General features: G+C 30.2%; 3 protein-coding genes and 1 long non-coding RNA gene across 5 annotated transcripts; all 4 read left to right on the top strand.

The window, feature by feature from the left end:
• The first annotated feature begins 659 nt into the window (after window positions 1-659).
• LOC107005264 (acetyl-CoA-benzylalcohol acetyltransferase-like) lies at window positions 660-2,252 on the top strand. The gene has a single exon (XM_015203805.2). The coding sequence runs from the start codon at window positions 725-727 to the stop codon at window positions 2,060-2,062; it is 1,338 nt and encodes a 445-aa protein (XP_015059291.1). The 5' UTR covers window positions 660-724; the 3' UTR covers window positions 2,063-2,252.
• A 3,517-nt stretch (window positions 2,253-5,769) lies between these two features.
• Window positions 5,770-7,295, top strand: LOC114075062. 2 transcript variants are annotated; one of them, XR_003575390.1, is made up of 4 exons: window positions 5,770-6,188; window positions 6,294-6,368; window positions 6,484-6,550; window positions 6,658-7,295. It is a non-coding gene; the product is annotated as an uncharacterized LOC114075062 (long non-coding RNA). The 2 variants fall into 2 exon arrangements; XR_003575389.1 differs by having other exon boundaries at window positions 6,484-7,295.
• Window positions 7,296-8,402: 1,107 nt separating this feature from the next.
• On the top strand, window positions 8,403-12,179 carry LOC107005752 (2-alkenal reductase (NADP(+)-dependent)-like). Its single transcript, XM_015204408.2, has 5 exons — window positions 8,403-8,659; window positions 9,387-9,570; window positions 10,455-10,621; window positions 10,739-10,821; window positions 11,618-12,179. The coding sequence occupies exons 1-5, from the start codon at window positions 8,429-8,431 to the stop codon at window positions 11,994-11,996; spliced, it is 1,044 nt and encodes a 347-aa protein (XP_015059894.1). The 5' UTR covers window positions 8,403-8,428; the 3' UTR covers window positions 11,997-12,179.
• Window positions 12,180-13,650: 1,471 nt separating this feature from the next.
• On the top strand, window positions 13,651-16,818 carry LOC107005751 (2-alkenal reductase (NADP(+)-dependent)-like). The gene is made up of 5 exons (XM_015204406.2): window positions 13,651-13,898; window positions 15,099-15,279; window positions 15,598-15,764; window positions 15,878-15,960; window positions 16,220-16,818. The coding sequence occupies exons 1-5, from the start codon at window positions 13,671-13,673 to the stop codon at window positions 16,596-16,598; spliced, it is 1,038 nt and encodes a 345-aa protein (XP_015059892.1). The 5' UTR covers window positions 13,651-13,670; the 3' UTR covers window positions 16,599-16,818.
• The last annotated feature ends 986 nt before the right edge of the window (window positions 16,819-17,804 follow it).

Raw genomic sequence — 17,804 nt, 5'->3', positions numbered from 1 at the left:
TTCAAGTCCGGAACACCTCCTTTCACATCTCAACTTCATTTTCCACGAGTTCCTACTTATTTTTTATGACAAGTGAAACTCGCAGTCGCTATTTTTTGGGTGCACACAGGTAAAACTCTCGCTCCTATGCAAGAACTCGCAAATCATATAGGAGAGGTAATCCGCACTAAACAAGCCTGGTGCGACTAGCTCGACTCAGAAGGCAAACTCTTGCTTTCACTGGCAAGGAATTTCGAACTTAAGACCTCCCACATGAAAGTCTCAAGCTCAAAAAACTGGGCTACTTGGAAGTCCCTACTTATACACTTGTTCATTTCATTCTTGTTTTAATATACATTTTACATATTTCTAATTTAAAATTATGAGATTTTAAAAATCTTATTTACTTTCTTAATAAATAATATTCTATCAAATTAAAACACATACTGAAATAGTGAGAGTAACTAAAACGTTGTTTTGATTGGCTTATTGACAAATACATAAGTCTGTCAAAGTACAAATAACACATATGAAAAGACAATTATAGTTCTTTTTTTTTTTTAAATTATTAATTATTGTAATATATAAATTATTTCTAAAAAAATCTCAATTTTATGTGGTACATAAATATTAGAGTGTACTCACAACTAGTGAAATTTATTTTCTTGTTATCAACTCCTCACTTATATATATATACACTACTTGTTCATTTCATTGACAAGCTAAGTTTTGAGTACATTTAACCATGAAAGACTCAATGCAAGTAAATATTTTGTCCAAAACCCTCATTAAACCATCATTACCAACACCAAAACACCTTAAATATCACAAGTTATCTTTCTTTGATCAAGTTGCGGATGTAGCACACTTACCTCTTGTTCTTTTCTATCCTCATTGTAAGAATAACTCGAAACATGAAGAGCTTGAAGAATCCTTATCGAGGATTTTATCACATATTTACCCTTTAGCTGGTCGATTTGCTGAAGATGATGAATCATTAATTCTTTGTCTTGATCAAGGTGTTACTTATATCAAAGCAAAGGTCAATTGTACCCTTGATGATTTACTTCAACACACAAAAAAAGACCTTGATCTAGCCTTGTCATTTTGGCCTCAAGGTACTATGGATGTTGATGACTCTAATTTATTCGTCACGCCACTTATGGTTGTGCAAGTCACAACATTTGAATGTGGTGGTCTAGCCCTAGCTATTAGCATTGCACATCCTGTTATGGATGGATGCACCACATTCAAAATCCTTTATGAATGGACCAAAGTGTGCAAATTTGGTACTCCTTCTAACGAAATCAACTTCATGAATTTCAATTTAGCTACTCTTTTCCCTTACAAACACGATTTATCAACCCTTCTTGAGCCTCCGGTTGATGAAGGCAAACGTAAAGACTCTAAGTTAATTGCCAGAAAGTTTGTTTTTGAGAAAGATGCAATATCGAGGCTCAGAGAGAAATTTGATTCAATAAGTGAAAGTTTAGGTTTTAAACCTTCTCGAGTTGAGATGATTACAGCACTTTTATGGAGGTCACTTATCCGTTCCACAAATAGTTCAAATTTGAAACGTTCTGTAATGTCATTTCCACTTAACTTGCGCGGTAAGGTAGCAGATTTTCCTGAAATTACAGACTCTTTTGGGAATCTTATTATTGAAGTTCCTATAAAATTTGAACACGATGATGAAACAAAGATTGAGTCGTTGCATCAGATTGTAAAACTCATAAAAGAGTCTGTTAAAGTGATTAACAATAAATGCGTCAAAGCTACTCCAGATGAAATAATTTCTTTGGTTATCGACTTATACAAGGATAGTTACTCTGGATTAGAATGGGGAGGAGACGATGAAGTTATGAATTTTACGAGCTCAAGTTTATCTAGGTTCCCCATACAAAAAACAGATTTTGGTTGGGGAAAACCTAGTTTAATGCATTTTGGGTCAAGACATAATCAAGTTTTGTGGTTATATGATACTGAATGTGAGACTGGAATTGTTGTGCAAATGGATTTGGAGAAAAAACACATGGATAAACTTGTGTGTGACCAAGATATCATCGATTTTGCAAAATTTTAGGGGTTTAATTTCAACCTACTTTCATTTAAATTTTACTCCATTTGTTTTAATTTACCTACCTACCATGTGTTGTCCTTTTGGTTTGTTTTTTTTTATATGAATGTCATTTTCTATGACCATGCTTTGATTATGACTCTACTGGTAGTTTTTTAAAGACTTACCAAATAAAATAAATAATGTAATATGTCAATCATTAAGTGTTGGAAATGAGCTTAAAAAGAATTGGCTTTTTAGTTTAAATTAATTTAGTAATTATGATTATCTTTGGCAATTTGAAGTTAGGATTTTTAATTTTTTTTAGTCTTGTATAAATATGTGTATATATAATGTTTCAAATGAGGTAAACGGTTTTAGTTTTTTTTTTTGTTTAATTATTATTTTGTGGTTTATAGTGTTGAGGTCTTATTTAGTAGCTTTAACTTTGCGGTTTAAGACAAAATTTGTACTGTATTACGCAAATCAACATGTATGGATGACATAAAAAAGGAACTTATAAAAATGTACTACATTACAATGTTATGAATTTTATTAGATTTTGGTACGTTGAGAAAATATGTATTAGGAATAAATAAAGCTTATTTTGCTTGATTTAGGTGTCGCCTATAAGTTTCTCAAAAGATTATTATATACGACATGTTTAATATTATAGAATTAAAATATATTTTTAAAACATAATACATATTTTTAATTTAAGAGCACGATATTTTAAAAATCATTTTTACTTTCTTAAATCAATTAACTACGTAATTAAGACATTACAAATTAAATTAAAAAGAGTAACCTAGTTATAATTTGATTTGCTTGACAGTATTCTTTTTGTAATGGATATATAAGTTCATGTCAACACAAACTCAATAACGCAAAATGAAATGACAACTAAACTTCTTTTTAAGAAATATTTTAAATTATAAATTATTTTAATATATGATTTTTTACATATTTTTTTTAATCTTAAAATATGTGGTACTGATAAATTTTTGAGAGTACTCACAATTATTGAATTTCCCATGCAGTTTGTGTGGCTGTGTGCAGAAAGCTCTATATGTCTCCATCTTTTTTATTTCTTTTTCTTTATACTTAAAAATGTTGTTTGGTAGGTGGGATAAGAAAGGATATTTTTGAGTTATTCTTAAGATAAAATTTATTTCATACTTTGAGATAAATTCCTCTTCAATTATTAGGGAGCACACTTAAGGCTTGTACAAGTTACAACATTTGTACTTTTAAATAGTGATAATCTCCATTTTATTTTCTTTATGTGTTATTTGATTATATATATTTAATTTTTTTTAATTATTTTAAGTGTGAGGTTTTGGTGCTTGAAATTAAAAAAAATGTTAACTACTCTTATTCAATACTCCCTCTGTTTCAAAAAAGATGGCCTAGTTTAACTTGGAACGGAGTTTAAGAAAAGAAAAAATATTTTTTAATATTGTGGTTCTAATTTAAAATTATATCAAATGTACCAAAATGCCCTTTAATCTTGTGGTCTTAAACATGCCACGTGGAAAATTAAAGTTAAAGTGTTGCCAAAAAAGGAAAGGGGTCATTCTTTTTGAAATAAACTAAAAAGGAAATAGAGATATTTTTTTTTTAAACGGAGGGAGTAAAATGATTGCTTGGTAAAAAATAAAATAAATGGTTGATGATTCTAAGTGATCGTTTGGTAGGGAGTATTATGAGAAATTGTCCATATATTATATATGGTACTATTTGGTACCATATTTGGTAAGAATTTAAGTCTATGCATAATTAATTTATGGATTAGTTATATACCCTAAATAGTATTAGAAGATGTATTACTAATACCTTTTCTTTAGAGGTATTAGTAATATATAGGATTTAATATCACGAGATAAGTCTATGTAAAGACAAAAATATTTCTCAAATCATTTTAATTATTTTTTTGATTTTATGTTTTATATTTGTACTGATAAATCTTTTTAAATAAATTAGCTTACAAATTATCTAGAGAGAGTTGTTACTAAATAATTCCAATAGAAATCAATATAAAATTTGAAATGTGAGTTGTTTAACATTTACTAATTAAAAATAAATGTTTTTGTGTGTATAATTTTCTAATTGTATTTTGAAAAATTTATAAAAATGTATACAAATTAAATTATAACTTGCAATTTTTATGTGTAAATGTAGATAGTTTACTCAAATTTACTATTGTTTATCGTCTGTTCGATTTTAAAAGTAAATGATTCTTCTTTTTTGAATTGAAAAGCAACATTTGTAATTCAAGTGAGAAAATAATAAATATGACAATAAAATTGTTCTTCTCCTAGCTAGTTAGAAGATCATGAAAATAATATTATTGGAGTATTATCTATCTTGAGCGAATTACATAATAATTATTAAAGGATATTATTAGAAAGAAGCTTTTTAAAGGATTTTATTCAAACACAAAATAAAAAATAATAAACTAAACACTTGATAAATATACGGTTAGAAATCCTTTTTTTTTAACTATTTTTTTTTTGAATGTTGCTTTCTAGAGATATTGTAGGATTTGAAAATGACTGATCACAAAATTTTCTACTTTTTTGTCTATAAAATCATGTCTTTTTTCGACTAAGTTAAAAGAAAATAGAAATTGGCCATTTCTTTTGTTTATTATATGATAATGTTAGTGGACCAAGCTGGAAATGTGAGACAAAATTGATATAAAGAATTGAAGTCGAAAATTTCGTTTCGACATGCCATTTAAAAAATTTTAAATTGTAATTTTTAATTATAAATTTATAAATTGTGAAAATTATTTAAATTGTATCAATTTTTTTTATAATTTTATAAAGTAAGCAAAAAAAAAAGAAGCATCGCAAAAATATGTACGATCATTAAGTTATTTTTTAAATTTACAATTATTATTTATCGGACATTAATTTGATAAAAATATAATTAAATACTAGTAATATTAATACATAGAAACCTCGTAATTTGATTTGAAGTATGCATAAAAAAGCAAATGTAACATACATAATTATTTAATTAATTTAATTTTTATTGAACTAATTAATGATATAATTTATATCAACACAAATATCTAACATACTTTTAGTTTAACATTCCAAAGTTTTAAAAATTGTCTTTACTTTCTTAAAAGGATAATGCACAAGTACCTCCTCAACATATGTCTGAAATCTCAGAGACACACTTACAATATATTAATGTCCTATTATCCCCTGAACTTATTTTATTAATAATATTTTACTCCTTTTCGACCTACGTGACACTATCTTGTGGGTTCAACGCTGGTTGACTTTTTTTTTAAAGCCAATGTCACGTCGGCCGAAAAGGGGTAGAAAATTACTTATAAAATAAATTTAGAGGGTAATAAAACCTTAATATAGTATAAGTGTGTCTCTGAATTTCGGGCATAGATTGAGGGGTTACTTATGCATTTTCCCTATTAATACCTTGTGAAACTAAGATACACAAACTGAAAACAACGAAATAACGTAGTACTAATTCGATTTGCTTCATATTATTGTTTTAGTATTAGACATTTAAATTCGTGTCATCACAGACTCAATAGCATAAATAGAATTTGGAAATACTATGATTTTTTTCATTAATATTTTAAATTATTATATAATTATTATTAATTTATGATATTTTCATAATATTTTTTCTCTATCCTAATTTATATGATACAAATTCATTTTTGAGCGTACGATCACAATTATCGAATATTCACATGCACGCTTCATGTGTGCGAAAAGCTCTAATTTTGGGAATATTTTCTTCTTGTGGTGCAGGCTGCACCGTACTATAATAAGCTCTATTTTAATCTTTTATTTTATTTATCTTAAAAAAAGTTATATGAGTTATGGGATAAGAATTCAAATGTGATATTTTTGAATTATGCGAAATAAATTTATCTTATAAATTGGAATATTTTATAATTTTTAAGGTCAAACGAGTTTCGAAACAGGTAAATCCCCTATTTTGTTGATTTTCGTGTGGTATAGTGAATCATCTTTTTTTGTGATTTGAAATTCCGATGTTATTTTAGCCAAAATTTTTCATGGACATCTGTTAAAACGTTAACTATGGATCCAGTTGTCCATGACAGCTAAAACGGTCCATTTGCAAGATCAAATGAGCCCCGAAGCAGGTAAATCCTCATTTTATCGATTTTCGTGTACTATAGTTTATCATCATTTTTGGTGATCTAGAATTCTGACGTTATTTTCAATATTTTTCGTGGACGTCCGTTAAGACTTAAGATATGGAGCTAGTTGGCCCAGAACGACCAAAAGGGTCCATTTTCAAGGTCAAACAAGCCCTGGAGCAGGTAAATTCCCATTTTGTAGATTTTCGTGGACTATAGTTCACCATCTTTTTTGGTGATTTGGAATTCCAACATTATTTTTGTCAAATTTTTTTATGGACGTTCATTATGACGTTAGTTATGGAGCTAATTGGCCTTGACGGCCAAAACGGTATATTTTGAAGGTCAAACGAGCCTTGGAGCAGGTGAACCCCCATTTTGCCAATTTTCGTTTGTCATAGTTTACTATCTTTTTTGGTGATCCGAAATTACGACGTTATTTTGCCAAAAAATTTTGTGGGTGTCCGTTAAGACGTTAGCTGTGGAGCAGTTCGCCCTGACGACCAAAATAGTCCATTTAAAAGATCAAATTAAAGAAGCCCCGGAGCAGGTAAACCCTCTCCCTCATTATGTCGATTTTCGTGTTGGTTCCCTCTGTAGGGAATTGGTGGAGCAATACACACAGTCTCACTATTTTTAGAGTGATATGACGGAGAAATAACTCCTAATAGCCCAAAATATGAAGCTTCACGTATTGCTCTCGCAACTCCATACAGAGTATCTTTTAATCAATTTTCATTGTAATCGTCCGTCAGTCACATCACCAAAATATTCATGAGCTAACTGTGCCAACACAAACCCAATAGCATAGACGGAATTCGGAAAGACAATTAAATATATAAAATATTTTATGTTATTAAACATTATAATTTATTAAACTTTTCGCATTATTTTTCTTTATCTCAATTTATGTGATACCGAAAATATCCGAAAGTATTTACAACTATTGAATTTCCAGATTCAGGCATTGTGTTGCTGTATGTGGAAAGCTCTAATTTATGTTGGGATATTTTCTTCTTGTGGTGCTCGCTGCTGCGTACAATGATGAGCTATATTTGCCTCTATCTTTTTTTTTTTAATACTATTTTTTGTTTATTTGAAGTGATTGTTTGGTAGGTGAGATAAGATATGATATATTTTAATTATATTTAAGATAAAATTTATATTATAAATTTAGATATATTATGATATAATTAATTATATTACTATGTAAAAGAATAATTTATTTTATTATTATAAAATATATAATTTCAGTATTAATTAATAATCCTAATTGTTATTCTATATTTTATCTTAATATAGTTTTTTTTTTAAGAAACCCTTTAAGCTTTTCCTCTTACAATTATTAGGGAGCATGTTTAAAAGGCTTGTAAAACATTGTCCATAGTTGGTTGGTAGAGTCGGTGAGGAGACACTAAGCAAATGGAGAAAGCAATATAAATGTGGGAAAAATACTTTTTCCGTTTCATTTTATTTGATATATTTTTTTTAAAAAAAAGGAAGATTCTGAAAATTTGTTGTCTAAAATAATTCTTGGAGATTATATAGCTGCATGTCATTTCATTAACGATAAAAGGAGATTTTTAAATTATATTATTTTTATTATAATAAAAGAAATTGCAATAAAGTAAAGAGAAAAAAGTGTCACATAAAATAAAAAAAAATTATTATCAATTGTACTTAAATTTACGGGTTTTTGAGCTTGTTCTTGAATTCGATGATCTTGATCTTAAATTGCACTTGAATTCAAGGGTTTTTGAGCTTGTTCCTAAATTTGGTGATATTGATCTTAAATTGTTACTTGAACTTGTAGCTTGTAAAGAAATTTATGGCGTTGATTCACGAGCTCTCTCTGGCTTTTTATTAGAATTCTTAATTATGATGATCCTATTTATAATTACTGACTGTAGGAGTTATGATAAAGATAAGCTTTCTTCACCCAAACAAATTTAAGTGAATGGTGGAGAAGTAGTGATCATGAAGAAAGATTTTATTTTCGAATTTAAGAGACATATCAATATTTAATTGGCAAAACATGTTACTTGTACACACATAACATGTTTTTATTGATCTTGAATTGGGATATATCATTTTGACATATATCATGATCCTATTCACCTTTTTGGATTGACTTGCCATATCATTTCACATGTAACATCAAATCAAACCCCTAAACTTTCTCTCTACATATATATAAACACACCTATTATGACCACAACTCTTCATTCACATTAAAATTAGAAATGGCTGAAGAAATGATCATGAACAACAAACAAATCATTCTAAAACATTATGTGGAAGGTTATCCTAAGGAATCTGATATGGAATTTAAGAATAGTATCATTAAATTGAATGTTCTAGAAGGTTCTAATGTTGTTGTGTTGAAGAATCTTTACTTGTCTTGTGACCCTTACATGCGTAATCGCATGAGCAAACTTGAGGGTAGCTATATTCAATCCTTCACTCCTGGTTATGTAAGTATTTCAAAAAAAAAATTCAATTTACTATCACACATATGATTATTTAGTTGATATATACCTTTGTTTGACATTCAAATTTCGAGAGTCAGAAAATATATTTAGTGTATTTTTATAACTGAGTGATTTAATTATCTTATTTTAAGTAATTTTCGGTTTTTAATCTTTTTAAAATTTTTTTTAAGGTGTTTGACAAAAAATTTAAGCACTTTTTTAAGCTAAAAAAATGAGTATGCTCAACTCATGACTTTTAAGTTTTTGCTAATAAGCTACTTAAAAAAAAGTCAAACTCGTGAATTCGGAGAGGATGGTGAGTACTGACTTTATTTTTATCTTATAAAGATAGAGAAATTATTTTCAAAAAGTTATCAAAATCAAGTTCAAATTTTGAGAATCAAACTTGTTAATTTCGATATGGATTTTAAATTTTTTTAATAAAATTTATATATTTAATAACTATGTAAAAAAATCACTATTAGTCAGTCAAATCATTCTTAATGGTTATGGTTTTCAAATAAATTTAGTATGGTGTAAAATTGGTTTTTTTTTCTCCTCCTAACAAAACAAATAAGCTTTTATATTCTTTTCACATAAAATTCTCTCCTTTAACTATATTTTGATTGTTAATTGTGTAGACCTTGAATGTTTCAAAATTCAATATTATTTGTATTTAGTATACTTTTCAGGAAAATAAGTGAATTTCTTATTTATTTTCTATTCGTAGCCTATCACAGGATATGGAGTGTCTAAAATTGTGGAGTCTAGTGATTCAAACTACCAAAAAGGTGACTTAATTTGGGGAATGAGTGGATGGGAGGAATATAGTGTTGTAACAACTACTGAGACAACTCTCTTTAAAATTGATCATGAAAAGGATGTGCCTCTTTCCTATTATACAGGAATCCTTGGTGAGTTTTTCTCTTCTCAATATACATCCTTTCCCTCTCCAAATATAAATATTTAATCGTTAAAAATACATTTAAAATATCTCCTTCGTTTCAAATTAAGTGACGTATTTTGACTTGAAGTTTAAGAAAACAAAAAAGACTTTTAAATATGTTAACGGTATCTAAATGTCATTCAATCTTGTGGTCTTAAATATGTGTTGTGATTAATTGAAATTAAAAAGTTATTTAAAAAAGAGTCATGTTTTTTTAAATGGACTAAAAAAAATTAGAAAAATAAACTAAAATGGAGGGAGTATCAAATTTTTTTGCTGATTTTATATCTTTACTATACATTGTTCTGTTTACTTATTTAAACTATCACTCTCTTTTTATATTAAAAATGCATTTTGATGTTGAGTTGGCCTACAAGTGCATGTAGTGGAGTGTGATTAATATTTGACTAACTTGTCATCAGGGTGTGTTTTAATACAAAGAGAGTGATCATTAACTCAAAAACAAATAATTTTTTTTTTCCTACTTACACGAGCCCATATCTTTGCTTTTCTATCGATTTCAATTTCAAATTCAAATAAAATAAAAAGTTAATGGTATAAAACAGATCGAAACCATTGTATATTTATGAGTTTCATACCTCAACTATATATCCATTATTTAATTTAACCTACCTAAACAATCACCTTCTCGTAAGTTTCATACCTCAATCACCACTCTCTTCGATCAAAATATGTCTTTGAAGTTTGTTGTTGAGTTATTTTGACGGCAAATTTTAAAAGCTACCTACAGACGCTTTACGCCCAATCATTCTGTTTTAATACAAAGTAAGTGATAGCATAGGTGGTAAAGAAAACAATAAATATTTATTTTACTCAAAAATTATTTTGTAGGGATGCCTGGGATTACAGCTTATGTTGGTTTTTATGAGGTTTGTTGTCCTAAGAAGGGTGAAAGTGTGTTTGTTTCATCTGCTTCTGGAGCAGTTGGTCAACTTGTTGGACAATTTGCAAAGATGTTAGGTTGTTATGTTGTTGGTAGTGCTGGAAATAAACAAAAGGTAAGTACTAAAACATTTCACTCTTGAAATTTGTTAGTGGGTTACAAGTTATCTTATTTATCTTAATCATTGTTAAATAATCTATCTATCTCATTTATTCATTATTTATTATTAAAGGTTGATATGTTGAAGAGCAAGTTTGGTTTTGATGAAGCTTTTAACTATAAAGAGGAGCATGATTTAGATGCAACTTTGAAAAGGTGAGTCATCTTATAAATAGACATAATACATATATTGAATTCTAAATTTGGCTTTAAATTTTAATTTTGATCTTCAACTACTTTCATAATGCACAGACACTTTAACTATTCAACTTTTAAATAAATACATACATGAGTCCTACATGGCACAATACAGTAAGACACCACGTAGGACAAAAGATGACATGTAGGTCATGTGTGTCTATTTATTCAACTTTATACAAGTTTAAGTGTCTACTTGTACACATTCAAAATTGAATGACATAAATGTAATTAGAAGCTAAATTAAAAGATATATTTATGTATTATACCTATAAATTACCACAAGAAAACACTAAGTAATGGTCACTTTAATGGTGTGGGGTTAGGCTTGACCCCTACCATGTTGATAACATCCAAAAAAGTTACTAAAGTAAAGGGGGACATGCACCAAACTTTTGATTGAAAACGAGGATAAACTATACCGTTTATAAAAAGACTAAAATGATATAGACATTCATACTATATGCAAAATACACTGATTCAACTAATAAAAAGAATTCACATTTATCGTATCTTTTTCTTATGCTGAAGTTGCCATTTATCTAGTAGAAATAGTCTCTTCACCTCAGAAGAATTGTGTGTGGTGGATTGACTTTTTATTTTGGTTAAAGTGAATGAGATTAATGATTAGTGAAGATATGAACCACTTTTGTAACATTAAGGGCATAGTTACTATAACGGTAAAGATATATATGAACTGATAGTATAACAGAAAAGCAATATGACCTTTTTTCGTATTGATTTAATCTATTAGGTACTTTCCTGATGGAATTGACATATACTTTGAGAATGTTGGAGGTAAGATGCTTGATGCAGTTCTTATGAATATGAAACTTCATGGTCGTATTGCTGTGTGTGGGATGATTTCACAATACAACCTTGACAAGACTGAAGGAGTGCACAACTTGTTTCGCCTCATCGCGAAACGAATTCGTATGGAAGGATTTCTTGTTTTTGATTACTATCATCTTTACCCTAAATATTTGGAAATGATCATTCCACAAATGAAGGCTGGTAATATTGTGTATGTGGAAGACATAGCTGAAGGTTTTGAAAGTGCTCCTAGTGCTCTAGTTGGTCTCTTCTCAGGTCTCAACGTTGGGAAGCAAGTTGTGATGATTTCAGAGGAATGAATGGATTTGGATCCTTACCAATTTCTCTCAAGTTTTTACTTGAAAAGAAGATATTGTGTCATGGTTAAATACATAGACATTTTTGTCATATATTTAATAAATTTTATGATTTATCTATAATTTGAAGTAATTACTCATTAATGAATAATTCAATACTAAATTTCAAGGCAGATATACCTGCTACATGTATTTTTGCTACTAGATACATTCTGAAATGCATATACATAAGAAGAGAGGTAGTGAGAGAGGAGAAGGGGAGATGAAAAAGGCGAGAGGCAACCAAAAGAGTAATTATGTATTCCAGATATATGCAAATTATACTAATTACATATATATGAGATATTAGATATATTTAATAAAAATTCTGAAATACAGAACCATAAGGAGAGAGATAGAGAGAGAAGCGAACAAGATAAGAGATATGAGTGAGAGAGTTCGTGTTTCCAGATACATATGAATTATGCTTAAGTACAGTATATCAGAAATAAAGTGCACCTAATTTTAATTAGGGAACTTTCACATATAGCCATTTAAAAATAACTTAATTACTCTCCATAGCTATAGTTTGATAATTACAATTCGTAGTTACATGTTATACGGAGGAGAGAGGCGAGCGAGACTGAGAGAGAGAGAGGGGGAAAAGAGTGGGAGAAGGTGAATTGTATATGTATATCGGTTAGATAATTGTATATTATACATATGTATTTGTATATATGGCAAGAGAGATTGGGAGAGGCAAGAGAGAGGTGAGCAAGACTGGGAGAGGTAGGAGAGAGGCGAGCGAGAGAAGGCAGAGAGTGGGAGAGAAATGAATTGTATATGTATATAATTGTATATTACACATAAGTATTTGTATATATGCGAGCGAGACTGGGAGGGGGAGGAGAGAGGCGAGCGAGATAGGATAGAGAGTGGGAGAGAGGTAAATTGTGTGTGTTTATATATATATATATATATATATATAAATTGTATATTATACATATGTATTTGTATATTCTGGCGAATTATACATATACAAACGTGACTAATTATACAAGTTCGAAGTCATCCCACGTAATTAATGTATAATGTTAGTCGCGCATGATAATTATAGCAAATTATAATTATGATAAATAATTAAATAGTATAAATTTACTTAATCGCGTAATTTTCCTATTTTAATTACATATATTTAGATGTGTCACATACGTGTGTTTGGGAACTGAAATCTGACACAAACGATAATTTCAAAAGAGGCTTATAATTAATTAAACTCTAAACTGAAGAATTTCTTATTATTTGCCCTACCTATTTAGGCAAATAACAGTATTTTTAATAAAATAAATAAACAACAAGATATTACATGGTGAATAGTAATAATCATTAGAGTAAATATAGTGTATTACAAATTTGTAGGAGGTGTTTATATGATAAAGAGAAGGCCAAAGCTTTTATATAATTTGATGGGTAGATATCCTACGTAGGAAAAATAAAAGATCGAAAGAGATTTAAGATTACGAGATTAATAATAATTTATAAAATTAAATATATAATATAGTATTAATCATTTAAATCATAAAAAAGGGAAAAAAGTAATTAACTAATTTTTAGTCATTAAGTTTTGGGGAAAAAAATGAAGAGGAACCGGATCCAGATATATGAACAACTCTTGATTCACATAAATTGAAGTGTGAAATGGCAGAGGAAGTGATGAACAACAAACAAATCATTCTAAAACATTATGTGGAAGGTTACTCTAAGGAATCTGATATGGAATTTAAGAATAACAACATTAAATTGAATGTTCCAGAAGGTTCTAATGTTGTTGTTTTGAAGAATCTTTACTTGTCTTGTGACCCTTACATGCGTTCACGTATGAGTAAACTTGAGGGTAGCTATGTTCAGTCCTTCACTCCTGGCTCTGTAAGTCGTTCACTTATTTTATTGAGTCGCTCTTGTAAATAATGATTTATGGATTTATCGATCTAGAATTTTTCACCATGTTATGATTTGTGGATTTTTTATAAATTTAACATACAAGCATTTCTTGTTATTTTCGAAACAAATTACAAGTGAGTTTAAATTTTCCATGTAATTGTGTAGACCTAGGGTGTTTTTTTATTTAATATTATATAGGGGGTATTTGGTGTAATGGTGAGTATATTTTCTTAGGAAACGAATGAGGTTCATATTTATTTTCTTATATTTAATACGCTTAAGTGAAAAATATTTATGTATAATCTAGATAAATATTAAGTGAGGTAGGTGGGTGGGATATATATTGTTTCCTAGTGGGGATGAGGGTGTAGATAAAGTGTGTTAGAGAACGGGGAGGACATAATTGAAGTGTTGTGAAACTTATTTTCCAACTTTAAGGATAACTTTTACGATAGAACATGAAAAAATTACTGGGCATGCGAGTTTGATATAGCCCGTCTGATACCTTTGTATCTGAGTTCTCAAAATCCCACTCAAAAGGTGCTGAGTTGGAATCCAATTCTAACTAAGGATTCTTGTGGTTCCGGAGGATCCAACTACAGGAGAACCAGGAACGGAGGGCTTCCTCCCCCCTCCCCCTTTCCGCCCGACTCTTTGGTCTTAAGGACATTGGTTTTAAGAATGAGTGATTGCCCTTCTCCGACCCTGACTACCCAACCTGAGAGCGGACAGCTAAAGTGTTCCACTTATTGAACAAGGTTCTATGGTCAGTTTGTGACCCTCGGATGTCAAAGCCATCCTTGAGGTGATCCTCGTAGTTCCTACGGGGTGGAGATGATGGGATCAGTCCATACATTTTCCTTCCTTTTCTTTTGCCGCATTTCGCTCAAAGGGGTTGAAGGGAGATAGTGGATCAAACTTCTCGCAAGGGCCAACTTGATCCTCTTCCCCAGAGATCTCGGACGAGGGATCCCTGGGGGAGAAAAATGTTTTCTCCGCGTATCCTATTTCATTTTTCATTTCTTGTTCAAGAACTCTTAGATGTTAGAAACATTGAGGATAAAGTGAACTTCATTCTCCCAACTGAATGTTTATTCCTTATGTATCATGATATGAATGGATTAACAATTTCTCCTATGATGATAATGTTTCTCACAAGTACTTATCTTTTGTGTTATGTTATAGCCTATCACAGGATGTGGAGTGGCTAAAGTTTTGAAGTCTGGTGATTCAAATTTTCAAGAAGGTGATTTAGTTTGGGGAATGATTGGATGGGAGGAGTATAGTATTGTAAATGCTACTCAGAGTTCTCTGTTTAAAATTCATGACAAGAATGTACCTCTTTCTTACTATACAGGAATCCTTGGTAAGTTGTTCTCTTCTCAATATAACGACTGTTTATTTGGGGAATGGATTGATGGTCTGCTTATATTTTTATAATCCATTGATGTCGCTTTCTATTTCATCAAAGAATTATGTGTTAGAATGAGTTAGCATCCCACGTTGGTTGGGGTTTGCTCATGTGGACTAATTTTTGGGGTTGAGTTAGACATAAGCCTCGTAACTTTACATGATATGTGAACCTCGTGTGTTCCTCTTTTGGAATGTTAGAGTTCCACATTAGTTGATTGGAGAATGGACGGGTGATCTGCTTATATGGACTCGGACAATTATTGTTTTGCAGGAATGCCTGGGATGACAGCTTATGTTGGTTTTTATGAGATTTGCTCTCCGAAGAAGGGAGAAACCGTGTATGTTTCTGCTGCTTCCGGAGCAGTTGGTCAGCTTGTTGGCCAATTTGCGAAGATGTTAGGTTGTTATGTTGTTGGTAGTGCTGGAACCAAAGAAAAGGTTAGTACTAGTACCTTCGCGATGTTTATATTTCCATTGTTGAATCTAAATAGTGGCAAAAGCTGTATTGCTTATCGTAATCAACATTGTTGAATCCGTCTCTCTTATTAAAGGTTGATCTGTTGAAGAACAAATTCGGTTTTGATGAAGCTTTTAACTACAAAGAGGAGAAGGATTTAGTTGCAGCTTTGAAGAGGTCAGTAATCTTATAACTTCTCACTACAAAATACTAATAGGCCCCGTGTAGAGAAGCCGTTAGGATAGTGTTATTGTTTGGGGAGTTGACATCCCATTTTGGTTAAAACGGATGGTATACTAGCGGAGGAAGGACAACTATGAACCATTTTTGTAACGTTACGAGCATATATAGACAAATAGTACTATAACATAGGCGTTTATATGAACTCAGGGGCAGAGTCAGGTAACGTTATGACCCTTATTTGTATTTCTATTAGGTACTTTCCTAACGGAATTGACATATACTTTGAGAATGTCGGAGGGAAGATGCTTGATGCAGTTCTTATGAATATGAAACTTCATGGTCGGATTGCTGTGTGTGGGATGATCTCACAGTACAACCTTGAGAAGACGGAAGGAGTTCACAACTTGTTCTGCCTCATCACAAAACGAATCCGGATGGAGGGTTTTCTTGTTTCTGATCACTATCATCTCTACCCCAAGTACTTGGAAATGATCATTCCACAAATAAAGGCCGGTAACGTTGTGTATGTGGAAGACATAGCTGAAGGTCTCGAAAACGCTCCCAAGGCTCTAGTTGGTCTCTTCTATGGTCGCAATGTTGGAAAGCAACTTGTTAGGGTTTCACGTGAATGAATGGATTCGACTCCTTTCCATTTCCTGATCAAGTTCTTAGTTGTGGTAGGAGACATGTGTTATATGGTTAAAAAATAATGTTTGAGATCTACATGAATATTTTGCTATATTGTATCTTAATCATGAAAACCTGAGTTTTGTGAAGCAATTATGATGAGACCAATGTTATAATTAATGGTTGAACCCATCAATGATAAGCTAAAGTTGGCGTTAACTTTCACTTACACATCTCAATTAGACTTTGTTCATTTTAGATTGATATCTCATGTAAAGCTCTGATGTGTCATTTTGACACTTTTTGCTGATATGACAAAGCGACTGTGATACGCTCATCAATGGCGCGAAGGCTTGCATTAAGCCATTTTTCTTTTATTTTTCTCTTGTTCTTCTCCATTTCTCAAGCCACCGTCTCCCACCATTTTTTCAAGTTTAAATTCTGTCGACGGAAGTTGAACTTTGAAGTTGTGATTTTGGAATTATTTATTTTAAGATGTATTTTATTAAGTAATTGTGATTCAATCATTCTAAGAATATAGTTGAAGAAGGTTTAATATTGACCGAATTTACAGTGCTACCTAGCAATTTTTTAATAATTATACGGGTTGGTATCCAGGAATATAACATTTTAGCAATTTCATAGGTGATATCGAATCTATATATACTAAATATAAAGTTTATGTTAGTACGAGTTTCATATATGTTTAATTTATATGATACTGATAAAATTTGAAGTCAGTAAATTTTTTGTATATTTTAATTTGTTAACTATTATGAGTTATAGTTTTACCTAATTTTTTCACAATTAACCGTATTTTTTGTTTTTATTTATGTAGCTAAGATGAATTTTGAGATCAGCTAAATTTGTTTAGATATTTTAAGTTGTTAGTTGTTGTGGCATATAGTAAGTACTTCTTACGTAATTTTAAATTATTTATCACTCCAATTGTCCTAATTTATGTAATACAAATGAAATCTCTATATGATATTTTGACATTTAAACTGTCATTTATTATAATTTATATTACATTTTACTTGATTTGGTACATAATATATATATTTATTTATTCTCTATGTCCCAAATTATTTGATATGGATGAACAAAAAAATCCGTCTTCCTACTTTTTTTTCCACATAGTATCTATCGTCAATACAGGAATCCTTGGTGAGTTATTCCCTTCTTAGTGTGTGTGTGTGTATATATATATA

The sequence above is a fragment of the Solanum pennellii genome, chromosome 12 (assembly GCF_001406875.1).
Source record: "Solanum pennellii chromosome 12, SPENNV200".
Classification (NCBI taxonomy): domain Eukaryota; kingdom Viridiplantae; phylum Streptophyta; class Magnoliopsida; order Solanales; family Solanaceae; genus Solanum; species Solanum pennellii.
The sequence above is the reverse complement of the archived record's forward strand: the minus strand, read 5'-3'. Positions and strand labels throughout refer to the sequence as shown.